Source organism: Dermochelys coriacea, chromosome 7, assembly GCF_009764565.3.
Source record: "Dermochelys coriacea isolate rDerCor1 chromosome 7, rDerCor1.pri.v4, whole genome shotgun sequence".
In the NCBI taxonomy this organism is placed as follows: Eukaryota; Metazoa; Chordata; order Testudines; family Dermochelyidae; genus Dermochelys; species Dermochelys coriacea.
The window spans coordinates 108,018,080-108,037,330 of NC_050074.1; the positions used below are offsets into that span (position 1 = coordinate 108,018,080).

At 43.0% G+C, this 19,251-nt stretch overlaps 1 protein-coding gene across 10 annotated transcripts in view; it reads left to right on the plus strand.

Annotated features, from left to right (window-relative positions):
• Nucleotides 1-3,014: 3,014 nt before the first annotated feature.
• ATE1 (arginyltransferase 1) overlaps nt 3,015-19,251 on the plus strand; it is a 230,238-nt gene continuing 214,001 nt past the window's right edge. For 2 of the 10 annotated variants that reach the window (XM_043519738.1, XM_043519735.1), the window contains exons 1-5: nt 3,578-3,838; nt 8,034-8,097; nt 11,249-11,311; nt 12,234-12,337; nt 14,366-14,629. In XM_043519738.1, coding sequence (XP_043375673.1) covers nt 3,736-3,838; nt 8,034-8,097; nt 11,249-11,311; nt 12,234-12,337; nt 14,366-14,629 — 598 coding nt within the window. In that variant the 5' untranslated portion in view covers nt 3,578-3,735. Of the gene's footprint in view, nt 3,174-3,577; nt 3,839-8,033; nt 8,098-11,248; nt 11,312-12,233; nt 12,338-14,365; nt 14,630-19,251 lie in introns of those variants that run through there. The other 8 variants (XM_043519736.1, XM_038409401.2, XM_043519739.1 and 5 more) reach the window with 8 other exon arrangements.

Below are 19,251 nucleotides of genomic sequence, written 5' to 3' on the forward strand. Positions count from 1 at the left end.
TACCTTCAACTACTAGTTCCTGACAGGCCAAAGCAATTGCAAAATGCACATGGAGATTCTTTAAACTAATATCCAGTAAATAAACAGAGAGCTGAGAAACATTGGTCTCTGATCATGATGCCATGGTGATTATCAGCTCCTTGCTTCTTTTAATCTTTATCAGGACTTTTAGTATTGAGGTAGTGGTAGAAAGGACTAGGAGCCTTATTCCTCAATGGAAAGAGGAGACGTTACTCGTTGTTGCAGTCTGTTTAGCAGAAAATTGCTTCTACTCAAAAGAATGACTAAGAGAACCATCTATTACCAAAGAATACCTCATCAGAAGAATTATGAGACTGAGCATGGAGCAAATCAGTTTGTCTTCAATTCTGTTCTCCTAGAAGTTGGTGCCCCACAAGACCACCTCTTTGATGCCAGATGTATGAAAGATCTTAGACCATACAAGACAATCCTCAACTCTAGAATATTTAATGTATAGTTATTGTTAACCAAGGAGACCAGATTTCATGGGTTTGAAGTGTCTGTGGATTCCAGGAAGCATGCATCTATGGACACTAAAATGTGAATGGGTAGTACTTGTAAATCCACTCCTGACTGAAGATTGTCCTTGATCTCCCATGAGGCCAGAAAGACCCTGAACTCATCTATTCTTTAGGAGTGATACAAGAATCTCTGGTTTCAGAGTAGCAGCCGTGTTAGTCTGTATTCGCAAAAAGAAAAGGAGTACTTGTGGCACCTTAGAGACTAACAAATTTATTAGAGCATAAGCTTTCGTGAGCTACAGCTCACTTCATCGGATGCATTTGGTGGAAAAAACAGAGGAGATTCTCTCCTCTTTTTACAAGAATCTCTAGCTTGCTTCCATTCATCCCTGTTTTCATGTTTCCCTGCACTTTCATTTGCATCTGATAATTCCACATGGTTGTGACTGGATGAATGTCAGTAAATTGATCAACCTTCCATTAATAAGAATTTCCAGTCACTGCTTATTTTGTTACAGATGTAAGGAAAGGCACTTGAGTATTGAAGTCCATGAAAGAGCTAGGAACTGCTGTTTATGGGGACATTTACATAACCGTAGGCAAATCACTTAATTTTAATTTTTGGAGGTGTCATATATGTTACTGAGGTCTCTGAAGAGAATCCTTCCCCATATCTGTGAAAGTGAGGAAGAATGGTCTTGCAGTTAAAGCACAGGAGTGGGGCTCAACAGACTGGGTTCCATTCCTGACTCCTTGTGTAACCTTGTCAAGATTATTTGATATCTTGCTCAATTTCTCCATCTTTATGCTCTCTGCTCTCAAAGGGGCCAGCTAGCCTACTTTCCCTTTTTTGAAGTTTGGGAGAAAATTTTGGCAGATTTAGTACTGAAAACCATTTTGTGTTTAAGGCTTTAAGGGGGTCCCATAATCAAAATTGCCTTTTGCTGAAGGAGAAGAAAATGTTGGAAAGAGACATGAGGGACACTTGCAGAAGTGGCAGGTGTGGGAGCCAGTGTTGTGCTTGATATGTTTGTAGGTGGCAGCTGTGGACCTCCTGTGAGGACAGGAGAACTCTCTAATCCCTTTCTTCCCTTTATTATGGGAAATCTCCTTAGATTGCCAGGGGCCAGGAGACCAGGCATGTTTAGTGCATGCAGAGCTGAAAATTGGTAAAAGGTGGTGTATGTCACAAATACTGCATGTTGGAAGGAGTGAAACTGGACATAGTCAAGCCCATATGCCTTGCAGTGAGATGAGTGAAGCTAATGGGGGGACTCTGCTTGCACCAGGCCCATGGTGCTGCAGGAGGAGAAGAGACTAGTCCCACTTTTACAAAGAGGGGGAAATGGAGAAATTCATTTCACACAAACTTTAACGTGGAATTAAAGTTGCTTATACTCAATTGCCTCCTGTGCCCCACTCCTCCTACCTTTCCCAATACAAGTTTAATTCCAAAAACTCCAGAGTTAGAAAAGGTAGGATAGGTAGAATACAACCTTTTCCACACACGGAGAGCATTACAAGGAAAAAAACCCCAACCAGACAGCCAAGGTGTTGGAAGATTATGAGGTGCAGCGTTAAGATGACGTTTGCCCCCCATCCCCTAACTCTTAGATGTTTGTAAGAACAGGAAAGTGAAATTTTAGGCATACATTGATTATTTTTAATTTATCTCTTCACTGCCCATGCCTTGCTCAAAAATAGCTTTAGTAAGAGGGAAAAGCCTTTCATAATCATGACAGAGTTCATGCCTTTAACCTTCCATGGCAGACACTTTTTTATTTTTGTAACAGAGGGCTTCAGTTCTTAAATTACGTCTGGTAACTTATGTTCTTAGTGTATCCCGCAATAAATATAAAAAAATATTGTTTTTGTCAGCTTGCATTTACTAGAAGTGTGTACTAAACGTTTTATTTAGGCTCCCCAGCATCGTGTACGAGTATTGGCTAGCAAAGTGTTGTAGTAATGGGTTTCAGGAAAAGTGCCGCTGCAGGTGCAATACCTGCTTCGTTTAAAGTCACTGAACGAACAGCGTGGTAGGGCTGGGTTCTAGCTGAGATCGTTGTGTAGCCTCATCGACCCCCTCCAGTCCCCCCCCACCCAGGCTTCCGCGCGGTGATTTTTTCAGTCCCCGCAGCAGCTCCCGTGCATTGAACGGGGCGCTCGGGGCCCTACCCTCGCCGCAGCTATTATGCTCTATGATTCCATAGGTTTCAGAGTAGCAGCCGTGTTAGTCTGTATTCGCAAAAAGAAAAGGAGGACTTGTGGCACCTTAGAGACTAACAAATTTATTAGAGCATAAGCCTTCGTGAGCTACAGCTCACTTCATCGGATGCATCACGAAAGCTTATGCTCTAATAAATTTGTTAGTCTCTAAGGTGCCACAAGTACTCCTTTTCTTTTTATGATTCCATACAGCGTCACACCTGCCCACTCCCAAAATGCACGAAAAGGGTAAAGCGGCTGCGTCCCGGCTGAAGGCTGGTCGCGTAAGCCCCGTGCACATGGCGGAGCAGCTGCGACCTTGCCCCCCCCCCCTCGGTGGAGGGGCGCTGCAGGGCGCAGTCAGTAACCGGGTGTGAGCCCCCCCCGCCCGGTGCACGATGAACTGTACCGTAGTGGAGTACAGAGGCTGGAAAGAGGGTTACCAATGTGGCTATTGCGCCTCTGACCAAGGGAAAGTCTCCACGGGTAAGTAGCTAGAAAGGGCTGGGCTGGGCAGGAAACAAGCCCTGTCACAGCGGCTCTCGCAAAGGCCGAGCAAGCAGCCCCGATCTTTAAGCACTGGCTGCCCGGGAGCAGGGCGCAGCCCTCCCTGCCCGCTGCTACGTGTGGCGGAGTACACCGCACCTCCGCAAACGCCTGGGCAGCGGTACAGCTTGCTCCACCAAGGCTGGGCACCCCGACCACCACCGGTCTGGGCCGAAGCCGGAGCCCTGAAATACCGCTGGGAAACTGGGACTCCCTGAGCGGCGCTTGCCCTTGGTAAAGATGGCGGAGCTTGCGCCCTTCTCCTCGAGGAAGCTCCCGTGCCCTTAGTAAAGAGGACGGACCCGCCCCCTCTGTTTCTACTGGAAAACGTGTGGGCTGCCCTTAGTAAAGATGGCGGAGTTTATGAATGTGTTCCTTCCTGGGGGGGACGCAAGCTCTCCGGGCTTGCCCATAACCAAAATGGCGACGGCGGTTGCTTCCGGGCTCCCCGAGTAGGGCTTCAGGCACGGGGCTGCCCTGAGCTGGGGGGGCCGTGCGGAAGATGGCGGCGGCTGACCGCTCCTCGAGCATCGTTGAGTACTTCGGAGGAGAGGCCGGCTACCGCTGCGGCTACTGCAAGAACGTGACTGGCAACCTCTCCCATGGTGCGGGCCGGGACCTCCCCGGGGCTGGCGGGGGGAGATGGCGGAGTAGCCTGGGGGCGGGGGTCGGTTGTTGGCGCAGTTGGGCGGGGATGAGGGGGTAGTTGGGCGGGCGGGCCGACCCGGAGGATAGCCTGTGGGGTAGGAGAGGCCGATGGCGGCAGTTAGGCAGCTGGGGAGGGACTGGTTTGATTCAGGCTGTAGGACAGGGAGAGTTGCCACTGCGAGGGGGGCCGAGGGCGAAGAAGAGACGTCGGGACTGGGGGAGAGCATAGGTGCTTCTTTGTTTATTTTGGGCTGAGGGAAGTGTGGGAACCGGGCACGTTCATCGGCTGGCTGGTGGAAGGGGTAGCTCTGAGGGTTAAGATCCAGTAGCAACCTGTTCACATTAAAATGCCCTGGCAAAACTGCCTCTTCTTCTCTTAAGCCTTTCTATGAGCCCTGTCTTCCCCCTCCCCCCCCCCAATTTCTATCAAGCCTGCATCTGTTTACAGGTGTGCCAGTCAATCCCAAAAGTTTTAAAAAGCTCTCCTTAAAGTAGGCTATGCCACTTTTGGCTGTGAGAGATGTAGCATTTGTGGACTGAGGGAAGTCAGCATTCAGATTAATAGTCAGGAGAGGTGTGGGGTGTGGCTGACCTTGCTGCTGACTTGCAACCTGACGGTGGCAAGTCACTTAAAGCCAAACTTTCAAAACTGGCCTCTAATGTGGGTGCTTCCGGTTTTGCATTCCTAGCTTCAAGGAACCTAGATCTTAACATTCGAGGTGCTTAGAACTCACAACTCTTAACTGGTTTCAGAGTAGCAGCCGTGTTAGTCTGTATTCGCAAAAAGAAAAGGAGTACTTGTGGCACCTTAGAGACTAATAAATTCGTTAGTCTCTAAGGTGCCACAGGTACTCCGTTTCTTTTTGCGAACTCTTAACTGAACTCAGTGGGAGCTGTAGTCACTGAAAAGTCAGGTACATAGGTTTGAAAATGTGTCCCCTAGCCTGTGTGGGCCTCAATTTGCCTATTCTTAATACAGGAATAATATTTACTTATTTCATAAATGAGTATTAATATTTGCAAAAGACTTTCAGCTCTAAAAAGGAAACATTTAAGTATTGTTTTTACACTATTAATAGATGGCTATTTCATTATTATCATAATTTTAATGATTTGTCTAGATGTAATTTTTTCAAGTATAAGTAGCTATTAGGTGCTGGGCAGTGTGAAACTGACAAGAATCATGTGAATTTCAGGCAGCAGCTGCCATGGCTTACAGGGTCTGTTATTGGGGGGCTGCCCCACCATGTGGACTGTCCATTGCTGGATGCACAACAGGGCTTCTGTGGGACTTGCCGAGCCAGCCAGCTGGCCTGGGAGTCTAGAAACCCAGGTATCACTAGCCCAGGACAGTCAAAGCTGCAGGGCTGCCACAGAGTTGCGAACCCTGGATGCCCATCTCAGGATATCCAGACCCCCGGCTGCAGAGCCAGGAAGCTGGAAGCCCTCAGGGTATGTCTGTGCTGCAGTTGGGAGTGAAGATCCGAGCCTGGGTGACAGACTTGCACTAGTGGGACCTGAGCTATTGAGCTAAAGATAGCAATGTGGACATTATGGCTCAGGCTCTCAAGCCCACCCGACTGCGTAGGCCTGTGACCCTGAGCTGGAACATCCACATATCTATTTTAGCATGGTGGCTTGAGCTAGGCATACCCTGAGAGTCCCATCTTGAGCTGGTGTGTCTAGCTCAGTCACAGAGACCCCCTTGGGACTGTCACCTGATTTGTTGAATTTGCCTCTGAGTCAGTTTTCCCTGCCACCTTGGGACTCCAGAACCCTTGCCTCTGAGCCAGACATGCTGGTCAGCTGCAAACACTCCACATCTGGTCCATGCCCCCAAAGCAGCAAAGTTCAACCAAAAACTGCTCAGCAGGTCACCTATCTCCAGCACTCAGACACCCAGTTCCCAATGGGATCCAAACCCCAAATAAATCTGTTTTACTCTGTATAAAGCTTATACAGGGTAAACTCATAAATTGTCCACCCTCTAACACTGATAGCTGTGCAGATCTCTCTGTTTTGCTCCCCCAGGTATTAATCACATACTCTGGGTTAATTAATAAACACAAGTGATTTTATTAAGTGTAAAAAGTAGGATTTAAGTGGTTCCAAGTAATAACAGACAGAACGAAGTAAATTATCAAGCAAAATAAAACAAATTACACAAGTCTAAGCCTAATACATTAAGAAACTGAATACACTTAAATCTCATCCTTACAGATGTTCCAATAAGCTTCTTTCACAAATTAGACTTCTTCCTAGTCTAGGCCTAGTCCTTTCCCCTGGTACAGTTCTTGTTAGTTCCAGTTCAGGTGGTAACTAGGGGATTTCTTATGACTGGCAGCCACCTTTGTTCTGTTCCACCCCCTTTTATAGCTTTGGCACAAGGTGGGAATCCTTTGTGTGTCTCTCTGGGTTCCCACCTCTTCTCCTATATGGAAAAGCATCAGGTTAAAGATGGATTCCGGTATCATGGGACATGTTCACATGTCCTGTGAGTCCCCCTCCATGTATCCAGGATTGGCTGCATGTATGTAGTGGAGGCTTGCAGGTAAAAAGAGCCATCTACAGTTAATTGTCCTAGTCAATGAGAGCCATCAAGATTCTAAACCACCATTAATGGCCCACACTTTGAATAATTACAATAGGACCTCAGAGTTATACTTCATATTTCTAGCTTCAGATACAAGAATGATATATTCATACAAATAGGATGAACAAACTCCGTAGATTATAAGCCTTGTAATGATACCTTACAAGAGACCTTTTGCATTAATCATATTCCAGTTACATTATATTCACACTTATAAACATCTTTTTATAAAACATAAACTGCAACGTCATGCTAGTGGGGCCTGAGGTATTGAGCTAAAGATAGCAATGTGGACATTATGGCTCAGGCTCTCAAGCCCATCCGACCCCCTAAGCCTGTGACCCTGAGCTGGAACATCCACATAGCTATTTTAGCATGGTGGTTTGAGCTCAACATACCCTGAGAGTCCTGTCTTGAGCTAGTGCTTAGCTCTGTGTTCCCCAACCCTGGCTGCAGTCCACACAATGGGGCTGCCCCAGAGCCACAGATCCTGGAAACCTAAGCTCCTCAGCAGCATACCAGGAAAATAGGCAGGCTTCTGATGGAGTTTGTCAAACCTGAGGCGTTTCCGTGAAATATTTCAGATTCAACAAATTTGCATTTTCCTTTGAAACTGTTTGGCTGAAAAGTTCCTGACCAGCTGTAATGCTTCAGAACCAGAATTCCAAGGTTCAGTCCCCACCCAAGAACACAGCATTATATTCACACAAGTAGTTATTCTGTTTTCAGCTGGAGTACTCTTGTGAGTAAGAATTTGTCTACATGGGAAAGTTATACTAGTGAAGTTGTGAATTTAAAGTGATACACATGTGTGGACACTCTAGAGTTGGAATAAGAGTGGCTTTTTTGGTTTAGCTTATGCTGCTTTGGAAGGAGTTTAAGATAAACCAAAAAAAAAACAAACACAAAAACCCCACCACCTTTATTCTGGAATTATACTGGTATAACTGATTAAACTTTCCTGTGTAGACATACTTTAGGGATCTAACCACCTGTAAAGTTCAGGCCATTTTATGGTCTGTCTTGCTTCTCTTGGCTTGAGGGGTGCTCTGTTTCCTGAGTTCAGAGTCCCATTGTCGGGTAATATAGTACTAATTCTTTTCATGTTGGGAATTTGGAATTGTGATTGTCTCTTTCAGACATGTCAGTCCAGGAATTTGGGAAACTAATAAATATAACCAGATTATAAAGTCGGTTCTACCTTTTGTATGGATGTTTGAATAAAATGACAAAACACATAAGTATTTTAACACACTTAAATATAGTGACTATTTGACAGTAAAATGTTCTAAATTTAAATTAATTGGACGATTGACTTTCAGTTTTACTTCAATCGTTGCCTGTTCTTAAATTCTCTTAACAAATTTCCCATTAAGTTTTTTGTCTCTTTGTTCATTGAAGTGTTTAATATGAAGTTTATAAATATAAGAAACTGTTTCCCCAAAAATTGTTAGAAGAAATTCCAAATTAATCTTGTAGATTTACAGTAAGCTTTCAGTAGAAATTGCTTAAATTTTAATGTTTTAAAGATAACTTTGACAGAGACCTGTTTATTACAGGTATGTGGGCACATTCGATGACTGTTCAAGATTACCAGGATCTTATAGACAGAGGATGGCGAAGGTAAATTAAGAAAAACAGCCTTTAAAGGGATGCTGTCATTTTAAGCTTGGTCCAAAATTTAAATTTTGTTTAAGGAAGAAAAAACTTTCATAATACCTAAGATCAATAGACTATTTCACTAATTAGACAGAAAAGTGAAAAAAGCTGTATTTAAACAAATACACACATCACAGCACTGAGGAACTGAAAATGATTTTCCTTGTCCTAGCTGATATAAATGCAATGTGCAAATGTATAAATTATGGCAGGTGAATTGGATTTTCAAAACTTTCACCAACATAGGTTAATATGTATTTGTTTATAATATATTGTTTTTAAATTGTGTCCGTTTGAATTATCCTTAATACAAAAATACTTAAATATTTAACTTGAGGCCTACTTTTTCCTTTGGAGATTGGCATTAGATGACTTCCATCCTTTGACTAAGACTTGAAAAAAATGGGTGCCTAAAGTCAGGCTGCTAACCCTGTATTTAGTCATTCAAATAAATGGCTGGGTTTTTAAAAGTGCTGAGCACCCAGCCACATCTGTTGACTTCAGTGGGAGCTGGTAGGCACTCAGTATGTATGAAAATCCAACTATTGTAATCAGATGACTAAAGATGGGTTTAGGAGCCTAATGTTAGGCACTTCGTTATTATGTCTTGGCGTTTGTTGTAGAACAGTACTGAAGTACTTTATACATCTTGAAAATGTTACTCTAATCCAGACAATCTGTAAATGCAAGAGTTGGGTCAAACTGGAGAAAGTTCTTTTCACAATTCTCCCCCTCCCCCCCTTCAAAGTTGGAAGATATGGATGTGGTAACCAACTCTAGCCTCCCCCTGCATGGATAAATGAAGGAAGAGTGTCATAGCCTTTAAAAACTGAATATTTTAAAACATATCTGTAACATTCCTGTTATGAATGCTATGCAATAATTTATTTGTACAGTATGCATGAAAGAAGAAACTTTCTTTTGAAGAAAATGCAAGTTTTCAAGTAGTACTTGTTAGTAAATAAAAGAGAACTGCCATACAGATATGATTTTTATTCACGTGTCAGCTCTCAAAACTTTCACCAGAGAACTACGGGCCAGAGGCTAACCGTTCTCGCTAGCGGCAGATATGAAAAATACCCTATTGAGAATCCCAGCTCACTCCCCAATTGTCAAGAAAAGGACAGTGTTCTAGGACAGTGGTTTTCCATCTTTTTTTCTGGCAACCCAGTTGAAGAAAATTGTTGATGTCCGTGACCCAATGGAGCTGGGGATGAAGGGTTTGAGGTGTGGGATGGGCTTAGGGCTGGGGCAGAGGGTTGGGGTGTGGGACTGAGGGCTGCGGGGTGTGGCTGGGAATGAAGGGTTCAGGGTGTGGGGGGGGCTCTGGGCTAGGGCAAGGGGTTGGAATGCAGAAGGGGATCAGGGCTCTGGGCTGGGGGTGCAGGCTCTGGGATGGGGCTGGGATTAGGAGTTTGGGGTACAGGGGGGCTCTGGGTTTGTGGGGGGGGCTCTGGGTTTGTGGGGGGAGGGGCTCAGGGCTGGGGCAGGGGATTGGGATGTGGACTTACCTCGGACGGCTACTGGTCAGCGGCGCAGCAGGGGTGCTAAAGCAGGCTTCCTGCCTGTCTTGGCACCGCGGACATGCTGTGCCCCGGAAGCAGCCAGCAGCAGTTCTGGCTCCTAGGTGGAGGCGTGCAAGCAGCTCTGTGTGGCTTTTGCCCACAAGCACTGCCCTCTCCAGCTCCTGGCCAATGGGAGTGTGGAGCCAGTGCTCAGAACGGGGGCAGTGCACAGAGCCCTGCGGCCCCCCGCCTAGGAGCTGGACCTGCTGCTGGCCGCTTCCGGGGTGCAGCATAGTGTCAGAACAGGTAAGGGCTAGCCTGCATTAGTTGGACAGCACCGCTGACGGGACTTTTAACGGCCCGGTCGGCGGTGCTGACCAGAGCTGCCGTGACCCAGTTCCTTACATTCCATGACCCGCAGTTTGAAAACCACAGTTCTAGGATTCCTACCCAGGTGCTATCCTTGAGTATTTTTGGAGATGCCAATTTTTGTATCGAACGTTGGCTAGTGGGGACGGGGTAATAAATTGGAAGCGGAATTTCTGTATTTGAGGAAGATACTGTTTTTCATCTCTCTCTAACCCCTAACCCAGTGTATTTTGGTTGCTGCAAGGAGGATTGCTACTTTGCCTTTTTTCTAGCTTCTGTTTTTTTGGTTTTCCTACTCTGCGGATACCAATACTTGCCTCCATAGTTGCTCATAGTTTTTCCAAGGAGCAGTAGCAGAAGTAGGTAATTGCCATGATCCTGATTCTTGTCAGTTTCACTGCTGTCCAGGTCTCTACAGCATTCATGAAATTGACCATTCTAATTTGTGAAGTCATTCCAATTGACTAGGTTGTGGCTTGCAAAAGCTGTGAGCAAACAGATGACACTTGGAGGTATCTGTCTGGAGACTCACAAAAACAGTCCTGTATCAGGAAAAATATCAGCAATTATGAGGGCTAGGCATGTAACTTAAAAAAAAATAAATCTCACATTGTGTAGAAATTGTTAGCTTAGGCCTCTCCAGGATAAGCTTCCATGGTAATAAGCAAGTAGATTTTTCAAGCCTATTCTGCTTCTAATTACAGAAAATTGGAGATCACTATAAAAAGTGTCTTAACTATAATATAAATTAACAATCAGGTAGGAAGGTATTGAAAAGTTAGATAGGAGATGGGGCTACATGACCAAGATAAGGGTCTTTCATAGTTGTGTTTCCATACCTCAGTTGGCATTATTGAAAGGCCTAAATATGACTTGATAAAATTTGAATGTGGAAGTGCTTTGATGTAGCAGGTTGGTGAAAATGCTAAAGAACTTGCTATTTCAGTTTTCCGAGTAGCAGCCGTGTTAGTCTGTATTTGCAAAAAAGAAAAGGAGTACTCGTGGCACCTTAGAGACTAACAAATTTATTTGAGCATAAGCTTTCATGAGCTACAGCTCACTTCATCGGATGCATTTCCTATTTCAGTTTTGTTACTCTATTCAGTACAGGATTTTCGTATTACTTGAAGGAACAGTTTCACGTGTTTTTAGAACAACTTAGAAACTTCTGTGAATTAATTTGGTATTGTACTTATAACAGACATCATTACAAGTTTAATGAAGTATTTTATAATTTTTAGAAGTGGGAAGTATGTCTACAAGCCCATTATGAATCAGACATGTTGTCCTCAGTATACAATAAGGTAAGAGCTTATTGCATGTGAATAGTGCCTTTAAAGCTGTGTTGCATATAAGAGGAATAATTTAAAATATGATAGTAGTGTGAAAAATGGTAACATTTAAGGCCACATGTTCAAAAATAACTTGGCTTGACCATTTCCAGTTGAGATCGTGGTCATACAAACATGGTCTTCCAGGGTGTATTAGTTCCTCCTGGTTAAAATAATCAGTTGGATGGTAACCTACTTTTTAGTGGTATTGCGTTCTTGAGTATACATAAGAGGGTTCATGCAAACTATGACAGGCTTCATAATCTATTTCTCTTTTCCTGCACCATCCAGTCATGAATGCATCCTGGCCTATAACATCTAGATTTCCAGCTCAGAGCGGCAGTTATGTGAAGGCGTACATGAAATGAGTTGGTGGTTGCAGGCTGGCTCTTAATGGTTGTGTCTGCATCCTACAGGCACTCTTCAGTATTCTCAAAAGGGAATATTATGGACTGAATAGTCAGGGAGAATGAACTACCTTTACTTCCAGGTAAAGGTGGTGGGTAGTATCAAAGAAGCTTGGATTGCCGCCACCAGTGCTGTAACTGTTCTTTGGGTAACTGGATGACTCCCAATAAGTTCTTTTCTCAAGCAATAAAACTCACTTTATATTTTTTAAGGAGAATGTACTCCTTTATCCATATACAGTTGCAAAGGTGCATATAAAGATGAATATTGCAAAGGCATCCATGAGGTCAAAATCTTGAAAATAATCCTTTCAATAAAGTAGTTGAGCAGGTGGTTACAAGGGAATTTAAATAGACAAGACATGAGTTAAAGAAAAATAAATAGTTATATGAAATATTGTATTATAACTTTCTAGAATTCTTTGTTTTCTTTGAATTATATTTCTTGTAAAAAGAGACTATTTAAAATATTTGATTTCCTGTTTTAGATGTCGACCTTTACATTTTCAACCTTCCAAATCTCACAAGAAAGTTTTGAAGAAAATGTTGAAATTTCTCGCTAAAGGGGATTCTCCCAAAGTGGCCGGTGATGGTAAGAAATTCTTGGTCAATGAAGAAGTGTGAGGGTTTATTCCCATGGAAGAGTTAATGTAGCCTACTATGTTTTTAGAAATGGTTCAGGCCCTGAAAGGGGCTTTGAAAGTTTAATGGAGGGTGGGGTGGGTAAGAAAATTTAACAAAATTAACAAATTTAACAAAAAAAAACAAAAAACCCCAAACAAACTAAAAACAAGATAGAATCTAGCCTCGGTGTTTATTGGTTGGATTCTAAATACTGTATCTTTACAACCGGCCCTGAGAAGGGGGCACTGTGTGGCTACATTGCCCCAGGAGCAGACTAGGAATGAATTGTGACAATTCCTCCTGTGCTACTTCCTTTTCTGTGGAGGAGTAAGTTTAACTTTTTTTTCATGTAGCAGCTTGCTTCCCCCACCATGTACCTGGCACTTTCTAGCGAGGGGAGTATCAGGCAAGCGGCTTTGTCTCACCCTTGCAACTGAAGCCACAATCTGAACAGGATCAAGGGAGGGGTATTTGAGGGGCCTTCATTCCCATATGTGATTACGAGAGCCCCTACTCAAGAAAGCTCTGAGAAATTTAAAGAAAAACAAAACTGGCAATTTTTTTTGTGAGCCTTTCAGTTATTTTGTGCTTCCTCTATTGGTCACAGCAAGTTATTAGATCATAACTTGAGTATCTTTCTTGTTTGAAGTGAGATTAGTTGTGATTGTTCCATTTTAGGAAAGCAAACAGCTGTTATCATGGATGTGTGGCACAAAGAAGACGTTTGATTTGATTTTTCAGGCTTTTAAGAGGGTAGTGCAAACAAACAAAAGCAGTGCATCTTTTTATGTTGAAAAAACTTGTAAAATTGGGAAAGTGCAACACTATTTTGGATGTTGCCATGAGTGAAGTATGAGCTATAATTTATATAATGAAATTCACTCACACAATTTTTTCCATGCCACTTAAGCCTGTAGTGGGCTAGGCAGATGGAAATTGTAAAGGTGGAGAGGACATGTAGTGCTGTGCATGTTGGAGTCTCTATGACAGCACTGCACAAGGTATTGTGGTATTGGAATGGAGAGTAGTATTGGTGTTTGTCAGTGTACATGAAGCACAAGGATATGAATCCAATTGTTACAGCACACCTCACATGAGTTAATGCGGCCTCTGTTCCCATCAATAAGATAGAATAGCAGTCTGAGTTATAAGTAGTTTCAGGCCTAATCTGCTCCTGAATCTGAGTTCCCCTGGATGCTGTGTGCATAGGCCCCCAGTTTCTTTGGAATCTGACTGACTATATTGGGTGGGGAGGAGAAACGTGATTGTAAAACTGATCCTAAAAAGTGGGGAAAAATAGACTTTTCATGAATATTTTTATAATAATCTTAATTGTTACTGATAACTAAGGTCCTCCCTGCAATATTGAGGAAATTGCGGATTCTGCAATATTAGACTTCCAGTGCAGTTTTGACAGTGGGAGCCCTGATGTGTGTGGGACTGACAGTGGGAGTCCAGGCAGCCCTGGGCCCTCACTCTCAGCCCCAGTCACTGACAGAGGGAGCCTCCTGCTCTCAGCCTCAGGCAGCTGACAGCAGAAAATCGCAGAAAAGTAATAATGGACTTTACCACCACAAATAATAAGGTCCATTATGACTTTTCTGCAATTTTCCATGGCTTGTCTGCAACTCAGCTGCAATTTTTTGACAGTCATCCCACAATTCAAGTCGGGCTTTACTTGTGACATTAAAAGGTTTTAAAAAAAAGATTTGGAAGTGATTTTTAAGTGGGCTGTCTCTTTAAGTGTTGGATAAAAATCCAGTGATATGTTTATACAAGCCAATTACACCCACTGCCGTCCTTCTTTTTTACATGTTACTGTTTCCTATCTTGATACTCTAAAATTGCTTGGGTCAAGATGATAATTGTTTGCATTTCTGCTAGCTGTTGTGCATCCAAATCATTTAGAAACTACATGAATGTTAATATAATAACCTCGATGTGGTATGGATGTGGCTTGCCTGTCTTACATTGACAGTTTGTCATCCTGTCTTAGTTACAGAAGAACCTATGGATTCCCACAGAGAGGATGCTGTTGCTTGCAGTTTTGTATTAAAAAATGAATCTGACATCAGTCAATCTGAACTAAAACCTCTGAGTGTGGAGGAGACGGAGAGGGTGGAGACTGAAGATAATGCAGAGGAGGAATTGAAAAAAGAAGTGGAGTCGGAGCCTCCCCAGACATGTGCAGATAAAAACAGTGCAAGATCTAGTGAACGATCAGATTCAGCTAAACTTGTTCATACAACACCCAAGCCAGGTAGCCAAAGTTTCTTTATTTTCCTCTTCCCCCATTATTTTTCCCTTCAGATTGTTTTGTTAGTGTTATACCTTGGCTGGTAAACTAGGGCTGTTCCCTCTTCTTTCATATGCCCTCAGTTGCCAGGGAGCTACAGTCTGTAAATCAGATATGGTGCATATTGCATGACTTTTTAATGCTCCCAATATTTTGCCCAGTTCATTTTGTTCAGTTCACTGGAGCCATCCAGCAGGCACACCTCTACCCCGATATAACGCTTGTCTTTGGGAGACAAAAAATCTCACCACATTATATCAAACTTGCTTATGGCCTCCCCGTTCTTGTTCCCTGACCACCCCTTCCAGAGACGCCTCCGTCCCTAATTGCCCCCAGGACCTCACACCCTACCCACCCCCCTGTCCCCTAACTGCTCCGACCCCTACCACACCCCCCCGCCCCCTGACAGGCACTCAACCGGCCAGTGCGGCGAAGCGGTGCACGTGGCCACGCCCGCTCCCTCCGCACCTCCCAGCCATGGTGCTCACTTTCGCCGCTGGTGAGTGTGGGAGTGTTGGGAAAAGGATGCCCCTCGGACTCACCTGCTCGGAAGCGGAGAGCGCTGCGGCTGGAAGCTGGCGGAGTGGAGCAGGCTTGGGTTGGGCTGCTCCGCTTCCGCCACCGCCAGTGAGTGCGGACGGGGAATCCCTTCCCCCGAGCCCCCTCCCTGAGTGACGTGGCTGGGGCAGGGCGAGGAAGCGGAGTGGTGCTCCTGGCCCCTCGCTAATCCCCTGGGCCACTCTGGGACTGTGGGGCCCACAAAAGTGCCCCCCCTCAGCTCCTGCCTCCCAGACCTGGCGGGGAGGGGGAGCCCCCGACCGCCCCAGAGACCCTCTGCCCCTTATCCAACCCCTCGGCCCCAGCCCCGCACCCTTAACACGCTGCTCAGAGCAACGTGTCGGAGCTGTACGCATTGGTATGTGACCCCGCAGTTATGTCGGGTAGAGGTGTATTTATGTCCATGGTTGCTAGTAGTTCTATGGCTGCCAGTCATGGAAGCTTTGAGAGTCATCTAGGCTCTCCAGCCAAATAGACAATTGATAATTCACCTCATGAGCAACAATAGAAACCCAACATTGGTGTCTAAAAAAATAGACTTAGTTACTTCCATTCATGAAAACTAGTTAGCTAAGGGTTATCCTTTAGGTGGTAGTCTAGTTATACTCTAAATTCTTTCTCTGTATAGTTGCCTGTCTTATTTGTGCACTTTATAAATTATTTTCTTCTTTTTAGGAGCATGTTCTACACTGAAAAAAAACATCGTTTGTATATGTCCAATGGCCTAGGGTTGTACTGCTATTTTCTGTTCCAAGGACAAGTTGGATGGTACTTAGCTGCAGAAGAAGCAGAATGCTAGTGTTTTTTGCACTCCAGAGAAGGATAGCTTTTGCCTGGCTATGAGCCCACGGAAAGACCTCTATGGAAGTGTCCCTTGGCCTATTTCGTGTGTTTAGGATGTAGCCTATTTTTTCTTTGAGAGACTTAAATATTTTAAAACCCCCCCACCCTGCTTGAGTAAAATGTGAGATAGTGAAACTGTGTTTTTTTAATTGTATGTGTAGTATTTCCATTTCTCTTCTTTTATACAGCAAAAATGAAGTTTTGCTAGTTCATTTCACATTTTTTTCATTTGTACAATGCTGGGGGTTTTGTGTATCAAACACTGCACAGGAATTTTTTCTTATTTTGCTTACTCTGTAGGACAATGACCTGTTTATGTAATGAGGTTTTTATTTCTATATAAACAAATTTTATCATGGAAAAGGTCAACTTTTTCCAAGGCAAAAACTAAATGTCTCTCAATCCTGGAAAGTTTTAAACTAGAAGTAACCTTAACACTAACTCGAAAGAGTTTTTCTTGGAATTAAGCAAGCAGAATAGTGGAGATATTTTTAACATTTTTCATAACTTAGTGATTGTTTTACATTTTTATCGAACAAATTACAGTTCAATCGCTCAACTGCCTTCAGATTTGTTGTTTTCTAAAATATTCATCTTTCACGGCAGAAACTAAGTATGAGATGCTTATTCCTAAAAAAACAAAACAAAACCAAAGCAAAAAACTACCAGTTGAGCATTCTAAAGAAATACTTGAACAGGAGTCCTTCCATTCTAAACTCTTCGGTTTATGGGAGCTGTGATGTTGCTTACTGTGGCAGAGGAGCCAGGCAATTTATAGCTCGTGGACTAGGTTTTCAAAAATGATCAAACCCCCCCCCCCCCCCCCGCATAATGGATTGTCTTTATTAGAAAAAAGAGTGTGTTCTTACCTCCTGTTAGTGAGCACATTCTAACTATACTGGGTGAAACCCTAGTGAAGAAAGACAAGGCAGTTTGTAGTTTTCACACATGTTGGCAGGTAGGTATACAGACTATAGGGGAGCCTAGAGGTTAGCTTTACTTGCAAACGTGTGAAAACTACAAACCACTTTCTCTTCATGAATTATTTCTTACATTAGTTAGTGTCTGGCTAACGTGAGAAACTAAGAATACATGTTTTTTCCCTAGCAAAGGCTTACCCAGCGAGTGACAGATTTTCAACAACACAATTTCCATTTAAGCACCTAAATGAAAGAGCCAGACTTCTTGTAAAAGTACACCGCAAGAGCATTGGGAAAGCTGCTTGTTGGGCACTTCCGTAAATCTGGTCCCAGATTTCTAAAGGCTTGTTAGAATATGGTGATTACATTTTTTAAAGAGTTAAATACTTTTCTACCCCTTCGTGGACATTTTTACCAAAAAACAAAACAAAACAAACTGTTAAAAAGACAAAGCTTTGCCATTAACTATGTAAACTGTTTTCCTAGACCTTGAATGCAAACTGAATGGAAATTGAAAAGGAGTACTTGTGGCACCTTAGAGACTAACAAATATATTTGAGCATAAGCTTTCATGAGCTACAGCTCACTTCATCGGATGCATGGAAATTGACAGCAGATGGCAGCCATGAGTAAAGATTAGTAAAAATTGCCTTGTTTTAAAGTCGAGGTAGAGTCCTCAATTTGTATGAAGAATAACATTGTGTGATGCTTTTTAAACAATATAGATGCAGATAAAGTTTGAAATGTATTGTTTGTATTCATTATTTCAAAAATTAAGCACATATTTTAGAAACAGAAATTTCCAGTGTTGTCCTTTTCCTTTTTGGAAGACTTTAAATAAAATATAAAAGTGAGTTACAAACACACCCAAATGTTATTCGGTATACCCACAATTTTTTAGATGTAGTCAGTGTTAAAGGTTACTTCTAGTTTAAAACTTTCCAGATTGAGAGATGTTTAGTTTTTGCCTTGGAAAAAGTTGACGTTTTCCATGATAAAATTTGTTTATGTAGAAATAAAAACCTCATTACATAAGCAGGTCATTGTCCTACAGAATAAGTGGTCTGTTTCTGCACATTTTCATAAGGAAAAAAGGTTTGAATATTTATATTAAACCAATGTATTTATTCCTTTGCTAATATATTGTTTGTGTAATTTACAGCAGAAATGTGAGATTAAACAGATGCTGAGGACAGGCTAGATGCTCAAAAAACTCTTCAAGAGTATCATGAATATTTTAAACTCTTCTGCTGATTTCTTCTAGGACCTTGGGCAAGTCACAATCCTTATGGTTTCCCAATCTGTCAAATGGGTATAATGATGCTTACTTATCTTTGTCGGGTGCTTTGAGATAGCTAACATTTTTGTTTAGGAGAATAATACTTTGCATCTAGTTAACTGTGTCTTCCTCTTGTCTCCCTCCTCCTGCCCATATCTTCCCCAGGTGCTTCCTTGAATTCTAGTAGAGCTGAGGCAACATCACCACAGATTTATTCATACATTTAAAGGTCAGAAAGGACCATTAGATCATCTAGCCTGTCCTCTTGAATAGCAGTCCATAAAATGTTACCCAGTTACCCATGTATTGAGCTCCCCCTGGAGAGCCCTGGTTGTGCTAGAGCCTCTGCACCAGGTATCGAACCTTGGAGAGCAAAGCCTGTGTGGGTCAAGACATTAGCCCATCCATCTCTGGTTCCACACAGTGTGGAGTCTTGGTGTACCTGATATTGGACAGGTGTAACTTTATTACTGGGTTAAGTAGCATTAGATTAGTGTGCTTATTTTCTCAAAGGTAACGAAAATGGCTGAAGAAATCTGGGTTAAATTTTTTTTTTCTGTGTGGGTTCCATATCAAATTTGCATGCACGCCTTTTTTTTCTACCTGACAGCAGTGCTGTAAGCTTTTCCTTGCCAATCTGTGTTGTTTCTGGCCTTCACATTTTCACTAGCAGTAGTCTGCATGAGGAATTTAGCTAACAGATGTATGTTGATGTGCATTCCAGGAAAGAATCCAGCTCACTTTCCCATAGCTTTCTTGATGGTTCAGTGCTAACAGGTGTAAAAAGTAAAGTAATTTGTCACTAAAGAAAGCAGGTGCTATTTCTAGGGTTACTTTCTGGATGATGATCAGGATTTGAGAAGTCCACTTGCCAGTAGCAAATGGGAACCTTTCCTGGGTGAGCCAAGCAATCAGTTTCTGCACAATCTATTTTTAAAAGATAAAGTTTCTAAACTTAATGATTGTGAAGAGAAGTCTCCCAGTGG